Source organism: Stegodyphus dumicola, chromosome 2, assembly GCF_044657685.1.
Source record: "Stegodyphus dumicola isolate Sdum_Otavi_A_Nest chromosome 2, ASM4465768v1".
Lineage (NCBI taxonomy): Eukaryota > Metazoa > Arthropoda > Arachnida > Araneae > Eresidae > Stegodyphus > Stegodyphus dumicola.
The window spans coordinates 44,221,300-44,246,653 of record NC_140769.1 but is presented as its reverse complement, the minus strand read 5'-3'; the positions used below and the strand labels follow the sequence as shown (position 1 = coordinate 44,246,653).

The 25,354-nt window shown below is 32.3% G+C and overlaps 1 protein-coding gene and 1 long non-coding RNA gene across 3 annotated transcripts in view; one reads left to right on the top strand and one right to left on the bottom strand.

The window, feature by feature from the left end:
- Nucleotides 1–24,220, bottom strand: part of LOC146998389 (uncharacterized) — a 33,851-nt gene extending 9,631 nt beyond the window's left edge. Inside the window, exons 1-2 of the long non-coding RNA XR_015039419.1 lie at nt 24,078–24,220; nt 7,671–7,823 (exon numbers count right to left, since the gene is read on the bottom strand). This is a non-coding gene — a long non-coding RNA (uncharacterized LOC146998389). The remainder of the gene's footprint in view (nt 1–7,670; nt 7,824–24,077) is intronic.
- Nucleotides 1–25,354, top strand: part of LOC118202282 (transducin-like enhancer protein 4) — a 645,188-nt gene that overhangs the window by 454,008 nt on the left and 165,826 nt on the right. For both annotated transcript variants that reach the window (XM_085810638.1, XM_085810637.1), the window contains exon 10: nt 15,299–15,318. In XM_085810638.1, coding sequence (XP_085666764.1) covers nt 15,299–15,318 — 20 coding nt within the window. The remainder of the gene's footprint in view (nt 1–15,298; nt 15,319–25,354) is intronic.

Here is a 25,354-nt window from a genome sequence, read left to right as displayed (position 1 = left end):
AAGTTCGCTCTGAACTGGAAAATGGATACTAGGGGGCCATTTTGGAATGGTGAGATGAGTGGCGTGACGACCGGGTGTCGACGATAGAATATTCCAGGGTAGTCATGCGCTATTTATAGGAGGTGGATAGAGGGGAGGAAAGCATCAAAAATTATATTAGATATTCAGAAAGTGATTTCCGGAAAAAAATAATTGAAAGACTTCCATTTATGGAATATGTTTATTTCTTTAAGGGCTCTTGGAAATTTTCTTGAAATCCTAGCTTTTTACTAAACTTTTATTCAGTGGTTTTGAATTAGGTTTGCTTCCGTATCAAATAAGAGAAAACTTCTAGGCTTCCTTCTTAGATTTCAATTAGCATAACTTATTTATAAATTTACCGCTAAGGTAGATTTGTTAAGCATTCTTATTATTTCGAATCCAGAGTTTAAAAAGCAAATTTTCAATTCAGTCCGAATAAAGCTGACATTTGTCTACCTGTGAGTTCGTAACAGCAGGCATACTTTATCTCTGAATACGAACTTTGCAAGGTACAGCCGAATCCAAATAATTGGACCTGACTTTAGCACTTTGGCCTAACCAAAGGGTTGTATCGCTAGCTTAATTTAAGTTTAATTTTTTAATTTAAATAATAAACTAAGTATCTTATTTTTCTCAAATTATTCATTAAAATTTATTTTGTAACAAAGGATAATGAAATCTATATTTAATGCTAAAAGTATACCCACTTTTATTTTAACACCAGCATATGTAGTAATATTAGGACACTGCCTTCCTGTTCGATTTTGCCAGGTCCGAGACTCGACTGAGAACTAGAGAACTGTCGTCCACTCTGGATCTGATCCAAGAAATATGCATATCTGGAGAGAAAAAACGCGTTGAACACATTGTAATGCCTTACCTTTGTCGTGGTATTGTAGCCGTGGTGTTCTATCCTTATGAACTCTTGGCTCAAAGCAGACTTTTGCAGGATTGCTTTACTTTTTGATTACCGATGATCTAGTTTAATATATTTTTCATTTCAATAACTTGTTTTAACTCTAGCCTCTCAAATTCAATACAACTTTTGACAAGATAAGCTCAAATACCAAAATGTAGAAAAGCAAGACTATTTCATCCCGTAGGCAAAATAACAACCAAACAGACGGCGTATGCAAAAAGAGCTGTCGTTGCACATGTACTTCCATTTGGGATATGTTCAATGGCTATAGGTAATTTATATACGTATGTTGGATGTCTATGCAAAGCATTAAGGTCGAAAAATGTCCCATCTGCACACTAGTGAATTTACGCTAAGCGAAGGAGGGCTAAATTAAATTACCGGAATTTAGGAAATTATTCACCGAACCAATTTAGACCACTTGTGCCCAATGGGAAGCTGCGTTATGCTGATGTTGCAAGCCATCATCAACGGCGAAATCAACTGGCATAAGAAAGTAAAACACCACTCTACAACACCGTATCATTTAAGAAAGAATCGCGTTTCATTAATAGTTCTTGTTGATGCCAACATAATACAGCCTATAACACTACAAAGCTACCATCAACTTCTAGCTCATGTAATATCTAGCTGACAAAATAGATATATTATTTCACGCGGATTGTTACCCCACAAAGAACACATTCATTTGCTAAAATTAGCTGAAAATGGAATGCGTCAGGAGGGGCAACTTGGTGCTTGTCACGCAAGCTTCAATTTCTGCATTCTTTGCCTCGAGTGATGGGCATTAATCGATGCGTTGATGTTAATAACGATATGTGAATAGATTGACGGTAACCATACCCACACTGAATGCAATATGTATGACTACTGGATTAAGGGGACGGTGGACTTTAGAAACTATTTTCTTAAGTTATTGTGTTCTCAACAAGAGATTTTATACATATACATATTATAACATCAGTTTATATGTTAAAAATTTCAATTTATTTTAAATTAAAAATATTAAAACAAATAATTAATTATTTAAATTAAAGATTTAAAATGCTCCTTGTGCGCTAATTTTCAATATTTTTTCCTAATTTTTCCTGTTAGTTAGTTATAAAGACTTATCAAAAGTTTTTGTGTATCTGTTATTGAATATGATGAATTAAAAATTTTTAAAAAGGATTTTTGTGAACTTAAACCTAGTTTTGGAAAAAAAAGTCACCTTTTGTTAAACATTATCACAAGATTAAACTTCTTAATAACCTTATAAGGTATTTCTCCCACTTCCCTAGCGTACCTTCGTGGTGTAACGGTAGCACGCTGGGCCGGTATTCCAGAGGTCCGTAGTTCGATTCCCGGCGAAGGCGATGCTATTTTTCATCTTTTCTGCTTCTAATACCTAATGTCTCTACAAGTAACGCTCGAACTAAAAGGGTTGTGGATGCTGATTCTCCGCACCCAGGATTTGGCGACTAGGTCCCCTAAAACCCTAGTCGCCCTTTAAAAAGCGGAGTATATACGGTATTTCTCCCATTTCCCTAGCGTGCCTTCGTGGTGTAACAGTAGCACGCTGGGCCGGTTTTCCAGAGGTCCATGGTTCGATTCCCGGCGAAAGCGATTGCTATTTTTTATCTTGTCTGCTTTCAAAAAAATACCTTATGACTCTACAACCTCATATCCAAAAATGCATACACAGATCTACTGTAACATATAACAAAATAGTGTCTTCCAAATATCATTCATTTTTAACTAAAAATGAGACGCATGGAGCATTTTCGAGACATTATGAACTGAGAAAACATTTGTTTTGAGAAAACCGAATTTAAAGTTTTTCTTCAAGCTTACCTTTAATACATGGTCATGAAAAACAGCAAATTAACTTTAACTATGAATATATAGACACTGGATAACATTTTCGTATCATTTAACTATTTTTAATCGTATAATATTAAATTTGAGAAAAATAAGCACATCGCAAATTGGTATGAGATTCGAAGTTTGAGGTAGAAACAGTTTATGCATTCATTATATCCAATGAAACTTTTTAAATTCACCCGCATCATATGTTTTACCTTCATTTGTTACATTTACAGTATCTTTTAATGCTTTACAATATTTTTTACTATTTCTGGTTTTTTCCAAGCATGTAAACTTCTCTTTTTGCTTTGGTTCAAGCGACATTGATCACGCTTTTTTGCAACGAGTAGAGAAAACGAGTTGGCTGCCTCCTGTTCTACGCCTATAGCATGTACATAACCAAAGTTAAATTCATTGATAGTTGTCAATACTGACATTTCTAGCCTTCTTTTAAGAAATAAATACTTCTTTTGGTCAAATATATAAATTATAACATCAGTAAATAACTGCTGAAATACAGTTTTTTACATTTTCTCCAAATTTTAAAGGGCAAAGTTTACGCTGTTTACACATTTTAAGTGTTTGTAACTTCTTTAAAAATTAGAATATTTGAACTCAATTTTTTACATACGATGTAGTTACGTATGTGGAATATTACGAGAGTAAAAAAACAAATTCAATGTTTTGGTTGATTTTTAGCTATTTTAAAGTCCACCGTCCCCTTAAGTAGCATTAGCACTGAAAAAAAGTGTGGTGTAAAGTTTTGTTTGGTTGGGTCATGCTATCTTGTTTATTCGCCAGTAGCGATACTCTTGTATCAGTTATGTGTACCTACGCTATTTCCCCAAAACTGTTGTCTGCCTTAAATTTAAGAATTCCTAGTAAACTTTATTAACTGTTGGTGATGAAAATCCAAGAGTTGTCAAAGTTTAGCGTGACTTTTTGTTCTAGTCTTAACAGCTTGCCTCCTAACGATAAATCCTCCTTTACACTTGTTTCAAATATAACTATTAAGCTACCGCAAAACAAGATTCATGATCATTACATCACATATGCATAATCCTGCTGAGTATCCTTAGTGAATCCTTCTGAATCGATATATCCTTAGTGGGTAGAAACTGAAAATGTTCAATGCACTCTTGTCCCTTAGTTTTGGTAATTAAATTTATTTTGTATAAACAAATTTCACTTATTAAACACTAGTATTGTTATTCCTTTGAAAATAGTCAAATATTTATCCTAATGAACCCTTAGATTTTTTAAAGAATCCATACAAATCATTTAGTCTTTCGATTGAATGTTAATGGACAAAACCAAGCACATATATTTCACGCAATAAATGGATAGCCGTCATTCTCTTCCCATATTAAGTACGGTTGTAAATGCAATTCCTAGCATCTTTCAAAGTCCCTTGTTTAAATTCAGTTTTTTTTAATTGTATATCGTATGAAAAACGAAAAACATAACACGAAAAGAAACTTTAAATACAGGGTGATGTCGAATGTTACTGATAATCTTGGGGAAGGAACAGAAGAGTTGGAACGCAACTTTTAGGTGGCAATGTTTAACATTCAAATACTTATCCCTCTATATTGCTTACATTTCTGGAAGCAGAATATGGTCAGTTTGAGTTTTCAAACATCAGAGAATCATACAAACTCGGCATTGCGCATCAGTATCTGCCAAATGCATCTCATTGCATTGCCAATGCATTGTTTTCCTTAGCAATTTCGAGACGAAATATTATATGCTTGCAGAAAATTAACCGCAGTTTCTTCCATTACTAGCAAATTCAACCAGTGACATTGAGTTAAAGGCAAAAAAAATATTACCATTTGTTTATGAAAACCGCTACAACTTGGAATACAACAAAAAGAACGCATGCGAAAATGGCGAATGGCGACGTTGCTTGATTGAAGTACTTATGAGCATGACTGCCTGAAAAATGGTTATGCGCTGTGTTGCCAGATTTTGGCACATTCTGAAAATTTGGCGATTTCTACTAAGGTGGTTGCGATAATACTTACGTTTTCACGCTTTCTTTTGACACATACTGACGTTTCACAACTGTACAGTGCACATGCGTTTCTTAGTTGTCTTAACACCTAAAATGGACTTTAGTGAACTCTAATGCTTTGCAAGAGCGCTCATATTTTAAGGGCATAAATATGTTGCGGAAAATTGTATTCAAAATGGCATTTTAAATTTCTTTTCTATACTTTCTTTCGGTATTATTTTATTTACAAAACTATTTAAAAACTTTTTTGAAGTAAATATCAAATATAGTATCTTAAAATAATATGTGTTGTCATACTAAGGGATATTCTTTAACACTGGCGTAACAAACTTATTCTGCGGCCTGTGGCATCAACATACATCTCGGATTTGCTCTTACTGATATCTAACTGATCTAATTTAAAATGCATATGCTTGAAAATTTTTATGAAAATATCGCATAGGCAGAATTATTTTATTTAACTAAACATGTTCTGAATGCAATATTCTATGTACTTGGATAAAGGACTTTTTTAATTATTATTTTTATTCAAACTGCAATCATTAACAAAATGCTCTTTTTACATCTATACCATCATTTTACAAAGCTATTACACTGAAACAGTATCAAAAGTTTTACAATACAACATTTGAGTTATACTAACAGTCAAGTTGTTTGGAATTCTTTTATCATTTTTTTAAAGTAGATCTGATTAAAATTTTCAACGTTTTTTACTTAAAAGATTTTGCATTAAGTTTCTTTTTTGATAACTTTTAAATACTGTTCTTTTTTTAAGTAGTAATAAAAACCTGAAAACCATTATCTAATTGTTTTATAGATATAATAGAATTAAATTGTAACATATATGTATATTTTTATTCATTAGTGGATTAATGTTTTAATAATAATCCCCCAAGTTCTAAGCTCGATAAAGGTAACAAATTTTTTAGATGCGTCATTTAACCTTTTTAAAGAAATATTTTAATGATGTCTTAAAATTTTAAATATACGATTATAACTTCAAAGATAAATTTTTTTTGAATTAAAGCTACTTTTACCGATTTTGAAAGCTATTTTCCATAAACACTGATCTTTTTTAATTCGATGTATTCCCATCAGAGGAACTCGAATTTAAGAAATGAAAGAGCCTTTGATTTTTAAAATTTTATTAGCTAGTTTTTACTTACTTTTAAGCCCTTCTAATTAAAAAAATGTCACGAATGTTATATGCTGTACAATAAATGTAAATTTTTGAGATTTGTAATATTTGGAAAACTAATTTCGTCTTAGTCCGCGATATGAAATTTTTCTTTTTTTTTTTTTTTCTAGTTTTTCCTAAAATTTAAAATTTGATGTTTGAAATATAAATATTAATGTAAGAATAAAAACTGTTTTACTTCCAGAGTGCATTAAGTAAAATTAAGTTAGAAGTAAAGAACTTTCTGTAATCCTTTAGATTATGTTTTTTATATATATATCTTCTTTGTAAAAGTAAAAATATAAATATTTGAAAGATAAAAGATTTTATTAATAAAATCATCTTTCGGTTGTTGGAAAGAGCATTTACAAACTAGAAGGAAAAAAATTATGATGTTCCTTTCATGAACCTGTTATTTCAGTTAGAGAATTTCAAGTTAATTAGTTAATAGTTGACTAGATGTGACATTATAAACAGAATATATGGCTATTTAATAGTTAATCCATCTACGTCTACCTCAGTACCTATGTGTGAAGACATAATCTTTTAACTTCAGATATTGCAATAAATTGCTTTATAAACTAGATTTTTAGACCTTTTTTTTTCGTCTGATTTGATAAATTCGCATTTTGATAACAATAAAAATTAGTTCTAAAGCAGACTGTCCTGAAAAGCTGATTATCATAATTAATAATCTAAGCTAAATTTAGTTTCTACTTTTTCACGTAAATATTTAGTTTTAAGATGCATATATTAATGTTAAACACATAATTAGCAGTACTAGATCCGTAATCAAAGAATGGATTATTTCATTAAGGTAAAGCACACTGGAGTTTTCTGCCCCCATGCCTTTGTGAAAGAATTAAAAAAAAAAAAAAAAAAAAGAACTGAAAAAACGCAGGAAAAACTGATGCAGTCAGCTTGTTCCCTAATGACCATAAATAGCCGAGAGTATAAAGCGGTTTAACAGTTGACCGCAGTTTAGCCTGCGGTGAATTAATTGTCTTGCTGCATGCAGTTTTTATGATTTTTCCCTTGTGCAGTGCAAATCCGATCCAATTTCCTTTAGTCTCCTCTTAGAAGTCCTCCACGAAGCCATGTCTCCTCTTAGAAAAATAGTTTTCATATGATTTGCAATGATCAGTTAACCAATCATCTGCCAGCAGTATCTTGGCCGAACTACGGATATTAAGCGATTTAAGGGAATCATCAAAAGATGGCAATGTGTAATCAACAGCACTACGTATTTTCAAATTGACTAAGCTGCAAGTTTCAGTTTATTTTCAATCTGCATCACGGAATTATTCAAGCTCAACCTGTTTTAAATTTCTTTTAAAACAGTTTTATCTGGTGTCTATTTACGTCCGTAACAATCCATTTATGATTATTTTGTTAAACATAGACATAGTTTTCTAATAAATCATTTAGATTTTTTAAAGATCTCTTCAACTTAATAATTCACTTTTCCCCTCAAGTCTGAATTCTGAAACAAGGGTGTCTGAAAGCGATTTCAGAAAAGTATTGAAAAAAAAAATTTTTTTTTCTTATAGTGAAAGGTCTCGGTTTCGATCTCTGAAAAGAGAGCCGCTATTTTTCAAGATTTCTGTTCTTCCTCCTCCCCCCCAAAGAAAAGGTTAGTAACTATATAATGGCATTTGTACAAGAATGTGGTGGACCATAAGTAATATCACCTCCACTGGTCAACTGGATCTCAACTCCACCTTCAACAAATGCGACATGTGGTGCAATTATCAACACATCCGTATAGCGCAGTGGCCGTCAGACTTCATGGACCCCTTTCATCATTGCTAGACGATCATTTCCCTGCTTCCTCTTTTCTAGAACTGAAAAAAATACATTTATTTAATTTAGAATATTTTTAATGTTTTTTATAAATTAAAAAAAAAGAAGTATTGAAAATATTGATAAATACCAAAAATTCAATACTAATTAATGAATTTATATTCATAAAACTAAATACTTAAGAGGTATACATAAACGCCTGACTACATTCCCCCCTTGAAACTATGAAATACCTCCAAGGGGTATAATTCCTCCTCGGTTGAGAGCCTCCTGGTCTAGCAGCTAGAAAGTCTCTGTCTCGATTCCAGCTAGAACATGGTCAATTTTTCAAAATTCTCAGTCCAAACGGTTGTGTCAAGCTATGGTTAAGTACTTGGCAGTAAGTATATGAGTAAAGTTTCATACTAGGTACTTGATGCCAGTGTATCATCTAAATGGTTTACACTGGGTTGTAGGTATATGACTGTAATCTAATGTGAGTTATATCTTATCCCACTTTCTAATTTCATCACAACGTTATATCTCGAACATTATATTTATATTATATTAATTTTTCATGTAAAAATATGACGAAACACATTTTATATCAGATTTATATTGCGTAAACGTAATTTTTTAATCTATTTATCTAGATTATCTCTGAATGTTATGTCTTGTTTAATTGACTGAATGTTGTTTAATTATGATTAAATACAGTACATTGTAAATCTTTGCTTGGTGACTAAAATTCAGCGGCTTTAAATTACTTTCATTATTTCTTCTCAAACTCATACATACACTAAAGTGAATGTATACTTGATCAAACTAAATGGAAAGAATCACGCTAATAAAATTTAAAATTAGACAAAAAGAGCAAACATAGATCGGGGTAGCTCTGAAATAAAACCCTAATAGAATAAATAGAGTTTTATTCAAAATCTACGCCAACCTAAATGTTTAAGCTAATTTTTAATTTGTTCTTTTTTTGTAAGATTCAGTCGAAAATATTGTAAGTCTGAGTCTTCGTAAAGAGTTTTAAATATCAATGTACTTAAATTACAATAATTTATAATTTAAATACACTTAATTCAGTAATGGATTTAAATCCTGCATTAATGTATATAACTTGTAGGAGATTGGTAAGCAGTTTATTGCTGCAAAACACTACAGGTTTGTCTGCTCGAAGAAGAATATGCTTGTGAAGGCATTTTTTTGTAAAAGACAGAAGTATTCTTGTATCCATACAGAAAATAAGTATGAAAATAATCATGCAGCCATTCCGTTCCGCTTCTGATAATCCAATCACTATCCAGTCGACATAAAATTGTTCTGATCATTGGATTGCAGTTTGCAGTAAGAACAATATTAAAATATTTTGTAACATTGAGAGAAATTGGCATTTCCATGAACAGGGTGATTACCTCAACTTTTCTTCTGAATTTGAGAGAAAATGGCCATGAGCATCCAATTAGGAGATAGCATTGCAGAAAAGAAAAATAGTTAACTGAATCTGAGGAATCAATTAAGTACATACATATTACGTAATATTAGGAAAAGTCGAAGGTAATTAGCATCTATGTGGCCTATTGTTGAAGTTTTTATGTTCAGTTCCCAGGGAATGGAATTATGTAGCTTTTTCTGTTTGCTTTTCTGTAGACCTAGAATGTTTTTTCTTACCAATCATAAGCCTCTTTATTCATCGAAAACTATGTTTTACTTCTTAGAGTATTCTGCAAACAAAGAGCATTTCTTCCACAAGACAACATTTTTCTTCTGTGCGGCTTACAAATGCGTGTTTTCCTGCTTTTGTGTACACAACTTTGTTTTCATCTGTATACTGGACTCAGGTATTGCAGCTCTGTTTGTATATTTTTATTTCGTTTTAGGTGTTTTGTTTAGTTTTGTTTTAAAGTGAAATTGGAGTTTAGATTTGAAGAGAAGACATGGGTCTTATCGGTAAGGTTTTCCGCTGGTTGAACTTTATTTTTATTTGGCTGGACTTTTGTTATTAGAGCGACTTATTGTGGAGACAGCGGTCATTAATTCTTGCAGGATTTCGGCTTATTGAACTCCAAATAAGGTTTTGTGATTCTGAGCACATCATTTCTTAGAAAACATAGTTTTAAGGAGGCTTTTAGTAAGTTTTCTTGGAAACATAGTTTCATTTATTATTTCTGAAGCAATTTTCTTCAAAATGTAGTTTCATTCTTTATTTCTAAATTTTTCTTTTACGCTATTGTAATATGCATGTCTGTCAAACTAAAATAGCAGTTGCTTTTATTAACCATTTCAAGAACTTTTTTATGCGATTTTAAAGCGATAGTAGGTGAAATATGGGAAAATATTTTCTCTAAAAAAATTTGTTTCATAGCTAAATGTTTTACAGAGATTACTTTCTTGGCTCACTAAAGCCTGAATTATTCCTACTATAAGAATGGGTAAAAAAATTAAAAAGGAAAACAAATTATCAGACACAGTTTAACTAAAATATCCATTTCAAAAAGAGTGTTTGAAGATATTTACGTTTACTAAAGGTAATCAATCATCTTCGAAAATAAAATTTCTGGGAATCCGTCTACGATTTCGTAGCATAAAAATTTCTTGAATAAATCTCGTTTTCAGCAATCCAGTTGAAATCTCTGCTAATTTGGAAATCTTTGTCAATTTGTCTTAAAATTTATTAATCTATATGAACGTAAATCAAATTCATTTTAATGAACGTTCAAAGTACTGTTTTCGAAAACAATGTTTAAACTTTTTGCGCAAAAGTAGATGTGAAAGAAATTTTTCGCCTGGAATATATTATTTCAAGGTGTAAGATAACAATTATAAGATTATTTAAAGCCAAAAAAAAAATAATTCTAAAAATATAAACATTTATTGTTTTTATTGTTCTTAGTCTGCAACAGCTGCAGTTGCATTTAACGATGACTAATTAGTTTCGAGGTATGCTATCGAGAGTTCATCACACATTTAATACATAGATAGCTTTATTTTAATTCCTGTGTTTTAACTCAGCTAGTATTCAATTACCTTTCATCACTCAGTATTTTTAAATTAAAGAGAAAAGTATAGGACGGAAGATATAAAAAAGTTTTCAGTACTTAAATTGATGATAAGATGGCAAAAAATAGCTGTATTAAGTATAAGATAAATATTCGTGTCAGTTTATTCAAATTAATATGTCTTTTTTTTTAATTCTATTTTAAGTGAAAAATGAGTATGTTTCGTTTGACAGCATATGCTCTAAATTTTAAAAAACTACAAATTATTCTCAGATTCTAATAGCTCGAAACTTGAATCCAGAATCATCTCGTCTATCGAACAAATACAGTTAACTACAGAATTAACCGGAGCCGTTAACTATTTCGGAAAAATTTTCCGTTTTACGATGTGATTTAGTAATTTGACCGTGATGTGACCGGTCACAAATTATTCAGAATATTTATCCTCCAAATGTTAAAGTAATAATATTAAGACATTAATTCAATCATCTCAGTGATACTTGTCAATATCTGTTAACCACTGATAAAGACCATGTGTCCCCATTCCTCATCAACTGAACTGAACTAATATTTTCGTTTCTCGCATTCCATATTTCGAACAACAAAATACATAAAAATTCTTTGAATGTAAGTACTTCGGCTTCTAAATTCACATCTCAAATCTTGATATAAATTAAATCTGGTAAACTAAAAAATTTTCTTCTTTGCTGCAGTAGCATGCCAGATTTTAATTCACATAAATATATCGCATATGGTGCGTTTTTAACAGACGTGATAGAGTATGGGCTTAGCTTATATAATTTAACCATACCAAGGGGATGCTCTTTACTTTAGAAATTAATTAAAATGTAGACCTCGAAATAAGTAGACACATCATTATAGGCGTAGAATGATTCCAAACCACTCTCTATTTTGTGAAAATAATACGTGATACCTACTTGCTGCTTGAGCTGACAGTCTGTAATTTATTTAATTTTAGAGAAACAGGTTTTTCAATCTTAGTATAATCAACGTATACGAAAAACAATTTTTCCAATTCATCACATGGCGAAGGATTTACGTTTAACTATACATAAAGTGAGTATGGTGTACCTCCTAGGCTATCTAAAGTTTAATTTGTAAAATGTGTAAATTTTTTCTATGATAACTGAGATTTCAGGTCAAACAGAACTCACTGTTCTTTTAATAATGTTTTATTGATATAAGGATGTAAAAATGCTCATCAGAAGTCATTTGCTTTGTGTGTCGCATAGACTGTCTGCTTTTAAAAATTGGAGAAATTTAACTAAGATATCTAGGATAACATTTGAATATTTTACGGGGATACGTGTAGAGATACTTGTTAATGAAACTGTACCGAGAAAGAGATATGAAAGGTAGCGTATATATTCATTGATAGTGATAAAAGTACGTTCAAATCATCGTTATTTTAAAATCCTGAAGGCCACATTGTAGATTCCTGTTATATTTTACCATTTAACCTTTTTTCTTTATCCGTTTTTTGCTTAGATATTATTTCCTCGCTATTTGCAGTTTGAAGGCCATACTAGTTGTTATTTCTGTTATCAATAACTATTGATTTTATTGCTTATCGTGGCTGTCAGTCTTATGCAATCTCCAATTGAAAATACCAATGTCAGTATTATTTTGTTTAACGTACTTCTTGGTATTTTGTCTCAACTGCTTGAAAAGATTTGTAATACTGGCATCAGTGCTTCAGAATCTTACGTACTAATATTATACTTTTCTTGATATTTAACGTACATATCAGGCTTCCTAGTTTATCAGCCAAAATATGTGATAGTATTCATTGACCTGAAAGTTTTGGGTAGGACAGCGTCTACTTGTTTGTTGAGGAAATTTCTTTTATTGATTTGCATTCTTGCTTCCTTTCAGTGAAACTGGCTTGACATTCTGTGTCATTCCGATCGTCTTTTGCTTCTGTGGTTGTTTTCGCTTGGCTATTTTCTACTACTGATAACTTGCTGCTTCTCAGTTTGTTTGGCTTTGTCTACCCCCTGTATTCCTGTGACGGATGTATACTAGAACTAACTTGTTTCCCTGTTGTGTACTCAAGTGGAAGGCAAGAGGAGTGGGTTAAAAAACGGTTTCTAGCTATCTTCTGTCTCTCCGAACAAACTGCGGCGTGTAATTTGATTTGGTTGCAGTTTTCGCAAGGATACATTTCCCGGAGTGCAATGGGTTCGGCGGACTCTGGAATAGTGAAGAAGAGAGAAGGATAAGACAAATTCGGCGTTCGAGTATGGAACGCAAACAAGAGACTCCGAAACATCAACATAGGCTCGACGGGTTTGCTTCCCAAACACTTTAAAGCGCGTGCAGAGGGAGAGCTCGCGCAAAAATGAATTTCGCTCATCCCCCTCTCCAATATTTGCTCTCTCTCTGCTACGGGCTTGCAGTTGCGGACCTGACGTCAATTGTTTTCCCGAAATCCGCTTCTCTTCCGTTTGCTTTTCCTATTTTTGGCGTTTGTTTTCTTTTATCGGTACCGCGTACAAGACATGGGATCTGTTTGTCCGCTCTCGAGACTTCCCCGGCTTTCTGCCTGGGTACATTTGGAAATGTTTATCTGTAAACTTTTACTATCGTTATACGCCGTTATCCGATTTTGAGAGATTCCTGGCTGCTGATCAAGGATTTTCTGGTAGAAATTGTTAACTTATTCAATTTCAAAGCAGTATTTGGATCTTTAGTACCAATTAAAAGAATCTCTGTACTGTGTAATTTGCAAGAAATGTCTGTATAGTAAAATGATGTAAGAGTCCTAGCTCATTAACTCACTTCTAATGCTAAGCCCTGTTTATCTTGGAGGTTTACCACCACACACAAACACATTGCTTTAAGTAGAAAATAATACGACAATAGGTACAATAACCTGAACGTTTTCTTGATTCGTATAGATATTAAGACAGTACTAAAACTATATTGACCATAAAGATTCCGCTGCAGACATTGTAGAAATTAGCATACAAACTAAAGGCTGCAAATTTTGCAGGAACAAACACAAACTAGACGTTCAGCAATAGAAACTTAGCGCATAATTTTAATATGAGCAAAATTTAAGTGAAGGCACGGCTAACTAAACTACAGTATTCACCGTCTTAGTGCCGTGGCTAGTAAATTAAAGTGACTTTCCGCTACAGATACTACAATGTGCAGAGTGATTTTAGTAAATCTGCTAACTAAGATGAGCACAGATACAGAAAACTCACAACGGAACTCGCAGTTTAATAGTTCTCTGCATTAAACTGTTAAACAATGATGTCTTTAGATATCCTTCTGTATCTGCTTCATATAGTTAAATCCACATTATGACTGTTTTGCTTTCGATTATATGAACTAGTTTTTTTTTCTACAGTGAAAATTGTATCATCTAAGTAAAAAAACAGATTAATTCACTTTTGACTACATTTTCATAAACTCTGCAGAAGACACTAGACGCAGATTTCAAATTAATAAACAAATGTCCATATAATATTCATAATAATTATAATACCAATTAATAGTCCTCAAAACCTCAATTGTTCCGCTAAGTGTCGGGAAAAAATGGGAATGACTCTTGCTCAGAATTGACTTAAAAGGGTACAGAATGGCATAGCAAGCAAATAAAAGCTAATTACTCAATTATAAAATTAATGATTCAAGGACATTATTAAATTTCAAAATTCTTATACATTAAGAATTTCATCTCAAGTCTTTAAGAAAACTGAGCAGAAAAATTTTAGCGGTAAGTTAAAATAATTTGGGGGCTTGATGCTGTGACCGAATGCGGAAAACCAATAATTCCATCTGTTGGACAAGAAGTAAATTAGATCTTGCTTCATGAATAGGATTATGTTCTGAATTCTGACAGTGTGATTTCTATTTGTGTCTTATTTTTTGTGTTTGTGTCTTACATACTAATAAAAGAACTCTTACAAAGATTTTGAATGTAGATATTTTATCTCTTATGATTCTTATAAAGAGCGCTTTCCACCATTTGCCAAATTGTTAAAGACTTTTAAATAGTCGTAGTTCTCGAGTTCGAGCCTAGACGAGGACTGGGTGCATGGTTGGTTTTCGTGATTTTGCCCCACGCGTAATTCGAAATCGAGCCACTTTCCCTAGTATGTTTTTCCATATTCGTATAACCATCTAAACACTGCAGTTTTTAAAATTAAGTATAAAATCTATGTTAGTTGTTATGTCATTTAGTACCCTACAGTAAAAATGCAATGTCAATTCTTTTTAAAATAGGACTTCAGAAATAAATGACATCTTAAATTGCATTTTAAATTTCCTACGTTATCTTTTTGAATATGTTTGAAGAATTTAGAGTCCGAAAAATATTATTATTTTAAAATCAGAATATGAATAATGATATATGTATGTTTAAACGTACTCTGTTGCATTTTTATTTAATTTTGACACATATATTATATTTTTCTTGTATCATTTTCATGTGGTAACATTGTTTTTCTTTCTTTTTTCTGTGGCCTGCTTTTCTTCCGATCTCATCTTATGACACGCAGCTGTAAATGACGACCGGCAGGTAAGCAGTTCCTCTTCTCTTTTCTGTTTTCCGTTTTGTGAAGTTAGCAATTTTTCGTACAACGTAGTCATAAATTGCGTTCTTTTAGAGGCAAATGAAATATAAACCACACCCGATATAATATTTAAGATGCTTTTCTAGGAAGGCTAACTCAAAAAACTTCAGAGAAACTTCCTTTAAATTTCAGCGATCATTTTCTGTCATTATGCGTAGTATGATTATGGGAGTTTTGTAACTTTAATAATCCTTTTATATTTTCCCACATGGGTTTGCGTAACATTCTTTTATTTCTTCGAAATTTCCCTCACTTTGGATACTCATGGAGTTTAATTAATGCTTTAATCTTACGCACATGGGTAATTCTAACTTGAAAAGAAATATTTTGTTGTAACCGCAACACACTGAATATCTGATGAATTAGAGCTGACATGTTATAATCCACGATGTGGCCGAGAAAGCACTTAATGGAAATATCTTGAATTACGAGGTAGCGCAGCTTCATTCTTCATTTTAAATAAAACACGCCCGATTTGATTAAAGAGCAGTCGTTCAGATATGACATACGTTTTGAAAATGCCAAGTACAAAGTGACACTTTGTACTTTGAAAATGCCAAGTACAAAGGAATTTTCTCCTTTCTCACTGCGTTTCTTCTTGGAATACTAGGAAGCATGTGAGATTGGCAAACAAAAGATTCGGAGTTTAAATTGCTGTGTAGATATCGTTGAAGTTTTACGTTTCTGGCTTCAGAAAAATTCTACATCACTCTACAAGAGGCAGCAGAACTGAAATGGGAAGAACGATAATTCGCCGCCATTTGGATTTGGCGATTGAGTCCCCCTTCACTCCAGTCGCTCTTTAAATAACGAAGAATATAAGGAGGAAGATAGAAAAATACAAAATGAGGAACGTTAGCTTTCTTAAATGGAATTAAAGTCATTAACTGAAACCGACTGAGTCTGATGAAAGAAAGAAACTAGAAGGAAATATTTAAGGAATAGATATTAGGACAGACGCTTATTTTAAAATATAAATTATTTATTAAATAAAAATCAAGGAAAAGGTAAACAAATTACCCTTTCATTTTCTGTGTCCAGAACTTTCGTATTTTTTAAACCTAAACAGCTGGAAAAAAATGTGTTTATCTAGGTCTCAAATGTATTATAACCATGTTGCAGGCATAAAATGGTCTGTAGAATATGCATAAATTAAAGTCTGTTTTCAGTTTTTGTATATTTTCGTATAATTGCCCTTTTTTGCTTTCTAATTTTGCTTATTAAAATTGTGATTTAAAGAGCTATGGTTGTGAACTGAAAGACTTCTTTCATCTGTAATCTAATCCACTTTAAAAAGTAACAAAGCAATAGCAAAAGCAAAATCTATCAAAAAAAATTATTATTTTAAAAGGTTTATTTTGCTTGGCTGAAAAGGTTTTCTTTTCTTATTTTTAAGTAAAGCAAATTCTTTCTTCGGTGTGTAGTTGTATTACATTGCACGCGTTTTGGTTAAAACCTTATTCGGTGGTAGATTTCAGTAATTTTTGATAAATTCTGCAGCTTTCGACAACTCATATATTCTGAAATGAAAATAATTTTTCAACTGTCTTTCTAAATTTGCAATGGAACAAAATTTTTATACGAAGAAAAATTTTGTTTCGTTTGTCGCTTTTTAACTATATTAAATGCAAAATAAACCAATATTTGAACGTTTCACGATCTGTTATTTTTACCTTTTCCTGTGAGCGGAAATGAAATTAGAACGAGTTGCTTAACTTACTTTATTACATTTGACTTGGTCTTTAAATTTAATGTTGGATTAGATAATGGTAGAAAATTTCATACGGAAGTCTTTTTTTTTTTTTTTTTTTTTTTTTCAGGTATATGTAAGATGCATTTGTCTTAAAGGAAAGTGGATCGCAAACTTTGTCTCTTTATAAATTTCTAGACTGTTTTCAACAATTTAATTCTATAGTATTCAGTTTAAATACTTTAAATATTTGCAATTCTGATACAAATTACTAAACCGTAGAGTTTAATATGCTTATAGTTATTGGTACATTTTCTCATATTTTTTTTTTAATTTTTGTTTAAACAAATGTTCGTGAAGGCTACAGGTTTTATTTCCTTAAATTTTGGGCCCACCAGCGGCCGAGCGGTAAAGTCGCTGAACACTGGTAGTTCGGTCCGAGGATTCGAATCCCGCGAATGGGCTGGCTGCATGGGTGTTTTCGTGGTTTTCTCCATGTGTAACGTGTATACGAGCCAGTTTCCCTTAGAAAGTCCTCCACGAAAGGCATCCCTCCTCTTAGGCAGATAGCCCTAGTGTGCTTTGCCATAATTAAATACACACACACCTTAAATTTTGATCTTAAACATGCGTTTTCGAATAGAAAGCTTGTCAAAATGAGATATAGAACCTTATAGGAACAGTTTCAGCAGTGATAATAAGAAAAATTCTGTGATAAATATTTAAAAATCTAACATTTTATATGGTCTCTGTAGATCAAAATGCCCAATCAGTAAAAAAATAATTATGCTTTAATAAATTAAATTCCATATCTTTATGTGCAAATTTCGTAAAGATATGCAAAAACGTAATGTCTGACTGACTTAAATCCAGGCTGACCATACAACAAATATATTTTGTACAAACTTAGGCAAGGAAACATACTAGACCTGAAAAAATATTAATTTTGTATTTGCATTTATTTCACTCTCTTTGCGACATTTTATGATATTACTATCATGTTATCATAGATAGAATCGCTACGTAGAATTACTAAATTAATATATGACCAATAAAAGTTTTTTAGAAATGTCAAAGCTCATCTAACTCTAATTATCTATTAAACGACTTTTTGGTTATTTAATTTTCTCTTTACTTTTACGAGTTAGTTATTTATAACTAACTCGAATTAATATTTCATTAATATTAATATTTCATTCATTTAATACGTCAATTATACATACAAGAACAACATATAATATATTTATTATTATTATTAAATTAATTGACTAGAGTCATTCTTCAAGGGAGTTTTTAGTGTACTAAACTCACGTCTCCTGCTGAAAACATATCTTTATGTCTTTCAGATATTGCTGTCGAATGAGGGAGGAGTAATATGGTTTTAGCAAATATTGTTACATCTAGAAGTACATATTCTCGTATATCATTTTTCATTTAAAAAAATCATTCTACAGCACTAGGATTTTTTTCGGTTGTAGAGTTTAATACGCTTGCCACTCATCCTAAGTGTCTAAAGTCTTGGTAGACGTCAAGCAAATTATCGGTGAGTCTAAAGTAACAGCTGAAACTTTGAAAGGGTGTAAAAGACCCTTTATTAAAACGAAATGAGAGCAGAAGGCAGGAAGATAAAAGAGAAGCTGAAGTAAGAAAAGAATTCAATTTTTTCTATAACAAAACTTATCTCTAAAACGTCATTGCAAATACAATTTTTAATCAAATTACCAGAATTTAAAAAATATGCACAGAAATTGAACAACCACAATAAGAAATTCTTCTTCTAAAATTGTACAAGAAAATGAATTTCCAATTAACTTCATTAACAGTCGACTTAAAAAAGCTGGAGAGGTCTACACCCTATAAAATTCTGAAGTAGTGAATATTTTATCTAAGAGCTCAAATAAAAGAAGGATCTTTTAGAGGGTTTTATAGTGTAATATATATATTATATTACTGTACATTTTTTCTTGATTATACTTTTATTAACAAAGGGTCTACTCTAGTCTAAGTCGAAAATTTTGTTTCTTTTCTAACATTTTTTCCTTTTTTTTTTGCGTTATTATAATGCTTGCCAAAATCTAAATTTCTAAAATTTGAAAATTCACGTTTTGGATCATTTCAAACTTTTCATCGACAAACTTTGGCCAGTGGCGCCAAACAAGCAGCCATTAACGTCTACTATTGCCTTTCGGATTGCTGTTCTTTTTTCTAACGCAGTAGTGAGATCAAAAATTATGATTGTCTGTTAATTATAATATTAATTAATTAATGTAATTATCTGGTTGTAACGAAGGTTTTCCCCAAGAAAACGTTCTTAATAAAGTTAGAAAAAAAAACATGAAAGCTATACCTTTAGTGCAGGTAGTAATAAACACCGAAATCTATGATTTTCTGCCAACGTTTTGGTAGTTTTTCAAAGCCTTCGTACCAGAAACTTGGTAATCGTGAATCCAAAACAGATCAACATCATTTCGAAAGTTCTGTGCAGAATGGAAGATAGCACCAGCAAGATGTAGCTGCTAGTGGAAAAAAAAGGTAGAACGGTCCGAAAAAAGGTGAACGATGTCGGGTCTATATAAAGATTTCATTCGAGTCCCTACAGAGTCCAGCCTGGGAATGCAGACACATGTGGTCTTGCATATCGTGATGGAATATTACCTTTTTGCGCCGCAACTCACTTCGACGTTTTCCTTGATAACAGCCTCAACTTGGAACAGCATATCGCTGTGCACCTTGCTGTCGAGGGTTTTACCATTTTCCAGATACAGTTTGTGGATAATGCCACGGTAATCCCACCAGATACAAAGCATGATTATTTTATTAGTCAAATTGCTCTTTGCGATACTGCCGTCCTGCTCACCGGACGCAAACCAACCCCTTTTTTTGGTCTGTGTTGTTGAAATAAATCCACTGTTCATCACAACTGACGATCCAGTAAAGAATTTTGTCCTTCCGTTGATATTAGAGCAGATTAGTGCAGGCCCGAACACGTGTGTCCTTATCTGCTTCAGTCAACGCATGCGGCACCCAGCGAGTAAACTTGTACATCAGGTTTATGCGATGCAAAACACGACTAATGGGCATAGTACTAACGTGTAACTCCTTAACAAGCTCTCAGGTGGTTGCATACGGATCTTCTTACGCAAGTTCTCGCAGACGGACCTCATCAACATCAGTAGACCGGTCAGAGCGCTTTGCTTCTTGGATGTCATAGCCCTTGTTTCTGAACTTTTGGTACCAAACCTTCACAGTGTCGTATGATACAGCATGAGTACCTAAAGCTATACACATGATTTGGTGACATTCTATAGCTGATTTTTAAAACAGATCTGGAAGTAAATGATGGCTCTAATCTGGTGGTGTGATAGCTCCATTTCAGACACCTTGTATTTAATGATAACGGTATTTTTTACAGATTTCACAATGCAGTGTTCTAAAGCATGTCTCTTTATTTCTAATGCCAAGAATCGTTTTACAAAATATGCTTAAACACGCCAACGGGAACTGTTTGCGAAGACGATATTTATGGTGGTGAGAAACTTTCGTTAATCACATTTTAATTTGAACTTTAATATCAATATGTAGTGTCTATTTTTCTTTTAATTTTTTGGACATTGAATTTATTTCATATGGAATTGTTTTTGTAAATTTTCATTTCATATGAATGGAGAGTTGCGTCGGGGAGACATTCAGAATTTTGTGGTGAACTATTATAACTAAATTATTTAAGATGTTTCATCGGCTAATTTTGGATGAACAGACTCGAGAAAGGAGGGATTCGATTGCATCTGATTTACCTTCTCTTGATAACGTTGAATCAGATTTTGATAGAATTCCTCTTCCTATTTTTTGTATTTTTATGTGTTTGTATTGTTTTAGGAAATTCCTCTGGTTCGAAAACAATAAGCAGACTCTTTCTGAATGGAAAAATGTGTGCTTTTTTGCATCCTTGTATGAAGTAAAAAGGAAGCATTGTAAACGCGAAAATTTTCAGGCATCATATTTCAACGAAAATGTCCATTTTGACCGCTATCGAATGCAATTTAACGATGTTTTTGCGTGACATCTGTACGTAAGGACAGGATAAAAGACTCTTTTCCTCCAAAAAAATTATAAAACTGCTTTAAAATGAATTCTGAAGTGAACTTTTCGTAGCGTCTGTACGTACGTATCTCGCATAACTCGAAAACGAGTAGCCTCAAAACGTTGAAATTCTGTATATAGGACTGCTATAACATGTAGATGTGCACCTCGTATTTTGGTTGCAATCAGCCGCACCAAACATATATAAATATATGTATATATATATATATATATATATATATATTCACTCTGTTAACCGACTCAGTGATCTCAGTTTCTTTACTCTTATAATTTGGTAAGTTGTGCAGTTTTTGCTTTAAAAATGATTGAATTATGTTGTTTTTATCTTCTGCTTAAGGTTTTTATGCCTTTAGTAAATCTGCATGAAGTATTTATGGAGTTATGAACAATTTAAAAGTTGTTTAAGTGCAGTTAAGCCTAATTGTTTTTGTGATGGCGGTCATGTTTATTTACATTTCAAGATTGGCAAAATAGCGGATTTGTTGTCAATCTAGAGAAACTAAGCTTTGCAACAACAAAGATAACGCCTTCTTTTATTATTGCGAATTAAATCATGTGTTATGCATTCTGAAATTTATTCGAGGAAATAAAGGTTTAAGATTCACTTCGTAATTTTTAATATAGATATTTTGAGTGCTTATGTATTTTTGCCTTGTCGGGAAGTGAGAATTGAATTAATTGAAGGAGAAATACTGAATCGTCTATGAAAAACTGTTTCTTTTTTGTTTTGTTTGCTTAATTTCTTTCATACATCGTTTTAGATTTATTATAGTTTTTGAATAGAACATATAGTAACGGTTATATAATTCTTCAAATGATATCAATTTATATGCATTCTAAATTATAATATGAATGAAATGTGACGCTATTAAGTGAACTTAGCGCCGGAGTGTCGCTATGGTAAACAAATGTATTGAATTTTAAATAGTGCATTTATTCTATTGTGGTTTATGCTCTATCGACGAAGTAAATTTAATTCAATCGAATAAGTTTAAATGAAAGGCAAGAAAAAATGCTTATAATTTAATATTCCGCACAAGGAAGTCATGTGGTGTACATATCAGATTTTTTTATGCAGGTTCTAGGGCCACTGTGAGAGTTGTTTCAGGAGGTAATCATTCTTACTCCCCGTCCCAAAAAAAATTCTAATTGCGATTAGCAATAGGCATAAGAAAAGTATTATAAATGTTTGTGACCCTCAATATTCCTATTCAATATTTTTATTTCTTGTGTTTCTTTGTGAATTAGAGGCTAAATTTATTATTCCAAGGTTCCATTCACAATGATTATAAATTCAACAATTTAAATCTAACTAGACTAAAGACTATAAGCTCTGGCTATAAGACTATAAGACTAAAGACTATATACTCCGACAGAAATTCAAACACGCCACGCACCAAAGCGGAATCGAAACTCGCTCTGCAATAATCACATCAAAACCAGCATTAGAGTCGCCAACAGATTTTGATTTAATCGGCAAGACAGCATTGGCAGCAATAAGAGTGTGAGAGTGTGGCAAGACAGACCAAACTCTCACACTCTTATTCGTAATTCTATAAACGTTAGAGTAAAACTGATTTCCGCTCAAATCTACATAAATTCTGGAATGAGCGAACGTCGTGGCTAAAAGAAGCAGAAAAAAAAATTAAATAGTATTTCGGTAGTAAAACTTTTTGTGGCATATAATGCCACCAAAAAAATAGAGCTTGAGTGTATGATCCCTTATGCATCAGACTATCTATAAGAAGTCAAGTTTTAATTTTTGCTCATTCACAAAATTTAAAGATACTAGTGAAGAAAATATATGAAAAAACAGATCGGCAGAATGGTAGGACAAAATTTAGATTCAGTTTGCATTCATTTAGATAAAAATCAACTTCTTTACAGTAAGTAATGAAAGTATAAGTGCCAAAAATCTAAAATATCTAAGTACACCTTTCTATGAAAATTTTGCAGGGCAAACATTTTAAGCATTTGAATCGATGAAACGTAAATCCGCTTCCAAATGTAATAGATATCACGTTATTTTAAAGGCAGTTTCTTCAGACACTCACAATTTTGTGCAGATTAAAATATCACCATTTCTTTAAGGATTTTGAAAGGAAGAATGTTTTCTTCAAATAGAAATTATCGCAAGTGCTGCAAAGTCATTTTTGTTTCTTAAGAATCGTTTTCTTTTCCTCAAGATTTTTCCAGCATGTTGTGTAATAATCTTATATTTTAGACATAAAGACAAATTATATTTATTAGATAAAAAATAGTAGCTTTTTTATAAGTCTACAATTTATAGCTTTACTAATAAATAAAAATATGACTTTTCTACTGGTGGCAAGCACTAAAGACTACCATCAAACACAAGTAGCCAAAAACTAGGTCATACACTTGGATTTTCAGTCGAAGGGATTGCCTGATATCCGATTAAAGGACTTAACACCCTTTCGGTTGCTGGCAATAAATTAAACTTAATTTACGACTTCTAGATGCGGATTATCCTACAGTTTCTCTCAATAAGTCTAGATCAGCCTTATAATTCACGATGGGACAATTTTGTTAGGCTATTAATAATTGGGAGCAAGATTTCTTGAAACATTCGTGGATCCTCGGCAATAAATTAATTTCAGTATACTGAACGGCTACGTTGACTGCAATCATAAGAGCATATTAAAGAACGGCATTTATTCTTTACATTTTACGCATTAATACACACACACAGATATAAATTTCTACTGGGAAGAAAAGCGATCCTAATTGGCTGCCTTAAATTGCCTTAATATGTGGGTCTTAAATATGTCTGCCTTAAATATGTGTGTCTCAATCAAAGAAGTAGGTTTGTTTGCCGTGTGAGTCTTGGCTGTTACGTTAGGTAAAAATACAAAATATCAAATTAATAAATCGAATTTACTTTGTACTTACGTTCAGTCTGACTGCTGGGTAGATCTTTACAAATCCAAAAATGTGAAGCTAATAGAAAAAAAAAATATTACAGTCTATTTACAAAACATATACATCACCGAAAATTTGTTACAGTTCTTCATTTGTTTTACATACGACCACTTTTTTCCGTTACTCGGTTCTCAACTGCTTATTTTTATCTCAAAAACATCTGCATTGCTCTAGCGCTGTTAGTCAGCGCCCTCTGTCTTATCAGCTCGTGATTTCGTAACAATCTCCCCACCTTGAGTACGATGCAATTCTATTCAAAATCACAGAATAAGTCTCTTTGGCTTATGTATTTTTCCCCCACTTCTGGAAATAACTGGTGGAGATTTCAGGTCTGCTTTGACTCTTCCATCCGGAATAGACTGCAAAACCGTCATTTCGTTTGCTTGCTCACCCATTTCTAAAGGATAAATATTCTTCGCGGGTCTTACTATGTCACCGTTCTTACTTGAACAACACGAACATGTTCATCCTTCCCTGGATACAGCTTAGTTATTCGTCCTAGCTGCCAATCAATCCGTTTAATATTTTCTTTCCCAACCAAAACTATTTCTCCTAATTTTACTTGTTCCTTAATTTTACCGGCTTTCTTAGAATATTTAAGTTGTCCTAAATATTCAGCTTTGAATCTTTTTCTTAAATCTTCGGCTATCTTTGACTCCCTACCCTTGCGATAGTAATGTCTTTTGAATGTGATCTGTAGGTGCTGACTGAAATTGGTTAAACGTTTTTAGGTATTTATCGCATTTATCCTTATTAAATTCTTTATTAAAATTCATCGTACAATGCGGAAAGAGAATAATAAGGATTAAAAGCTTCCCAACTCATCTGTAGACCTGATAAACAATATACATATTCTAACAACACAACGTACTATTCGCGTGCATCAGATATACCTGGATCATATTTGTTGTTGGGTTTTAGAATTTAGACTAATACCCTATAACTTCGTTCCCTGCATATACACAAATGAGTATACATGCAATATAAATCGACTGAAATGATTTAATTTCTTGGAAAGATACGATACTGTATCAGGTGAATATTTTAATGCTTATTTTAAGGATTTTTAGACAATCATGTACCTTTTCAACTCAGACAGGTGGTGATGACCTCCACGTTGTGAAACTATGCTGTATAAAAACGCAATTTCTCCTCAATAATATACAAATATGCGGTAAGAAAGTCCAAAGAAATATTTGAGGCATAAAAGTGACGAGTTAATGAAAGCACAATCATCAGTTCAAACA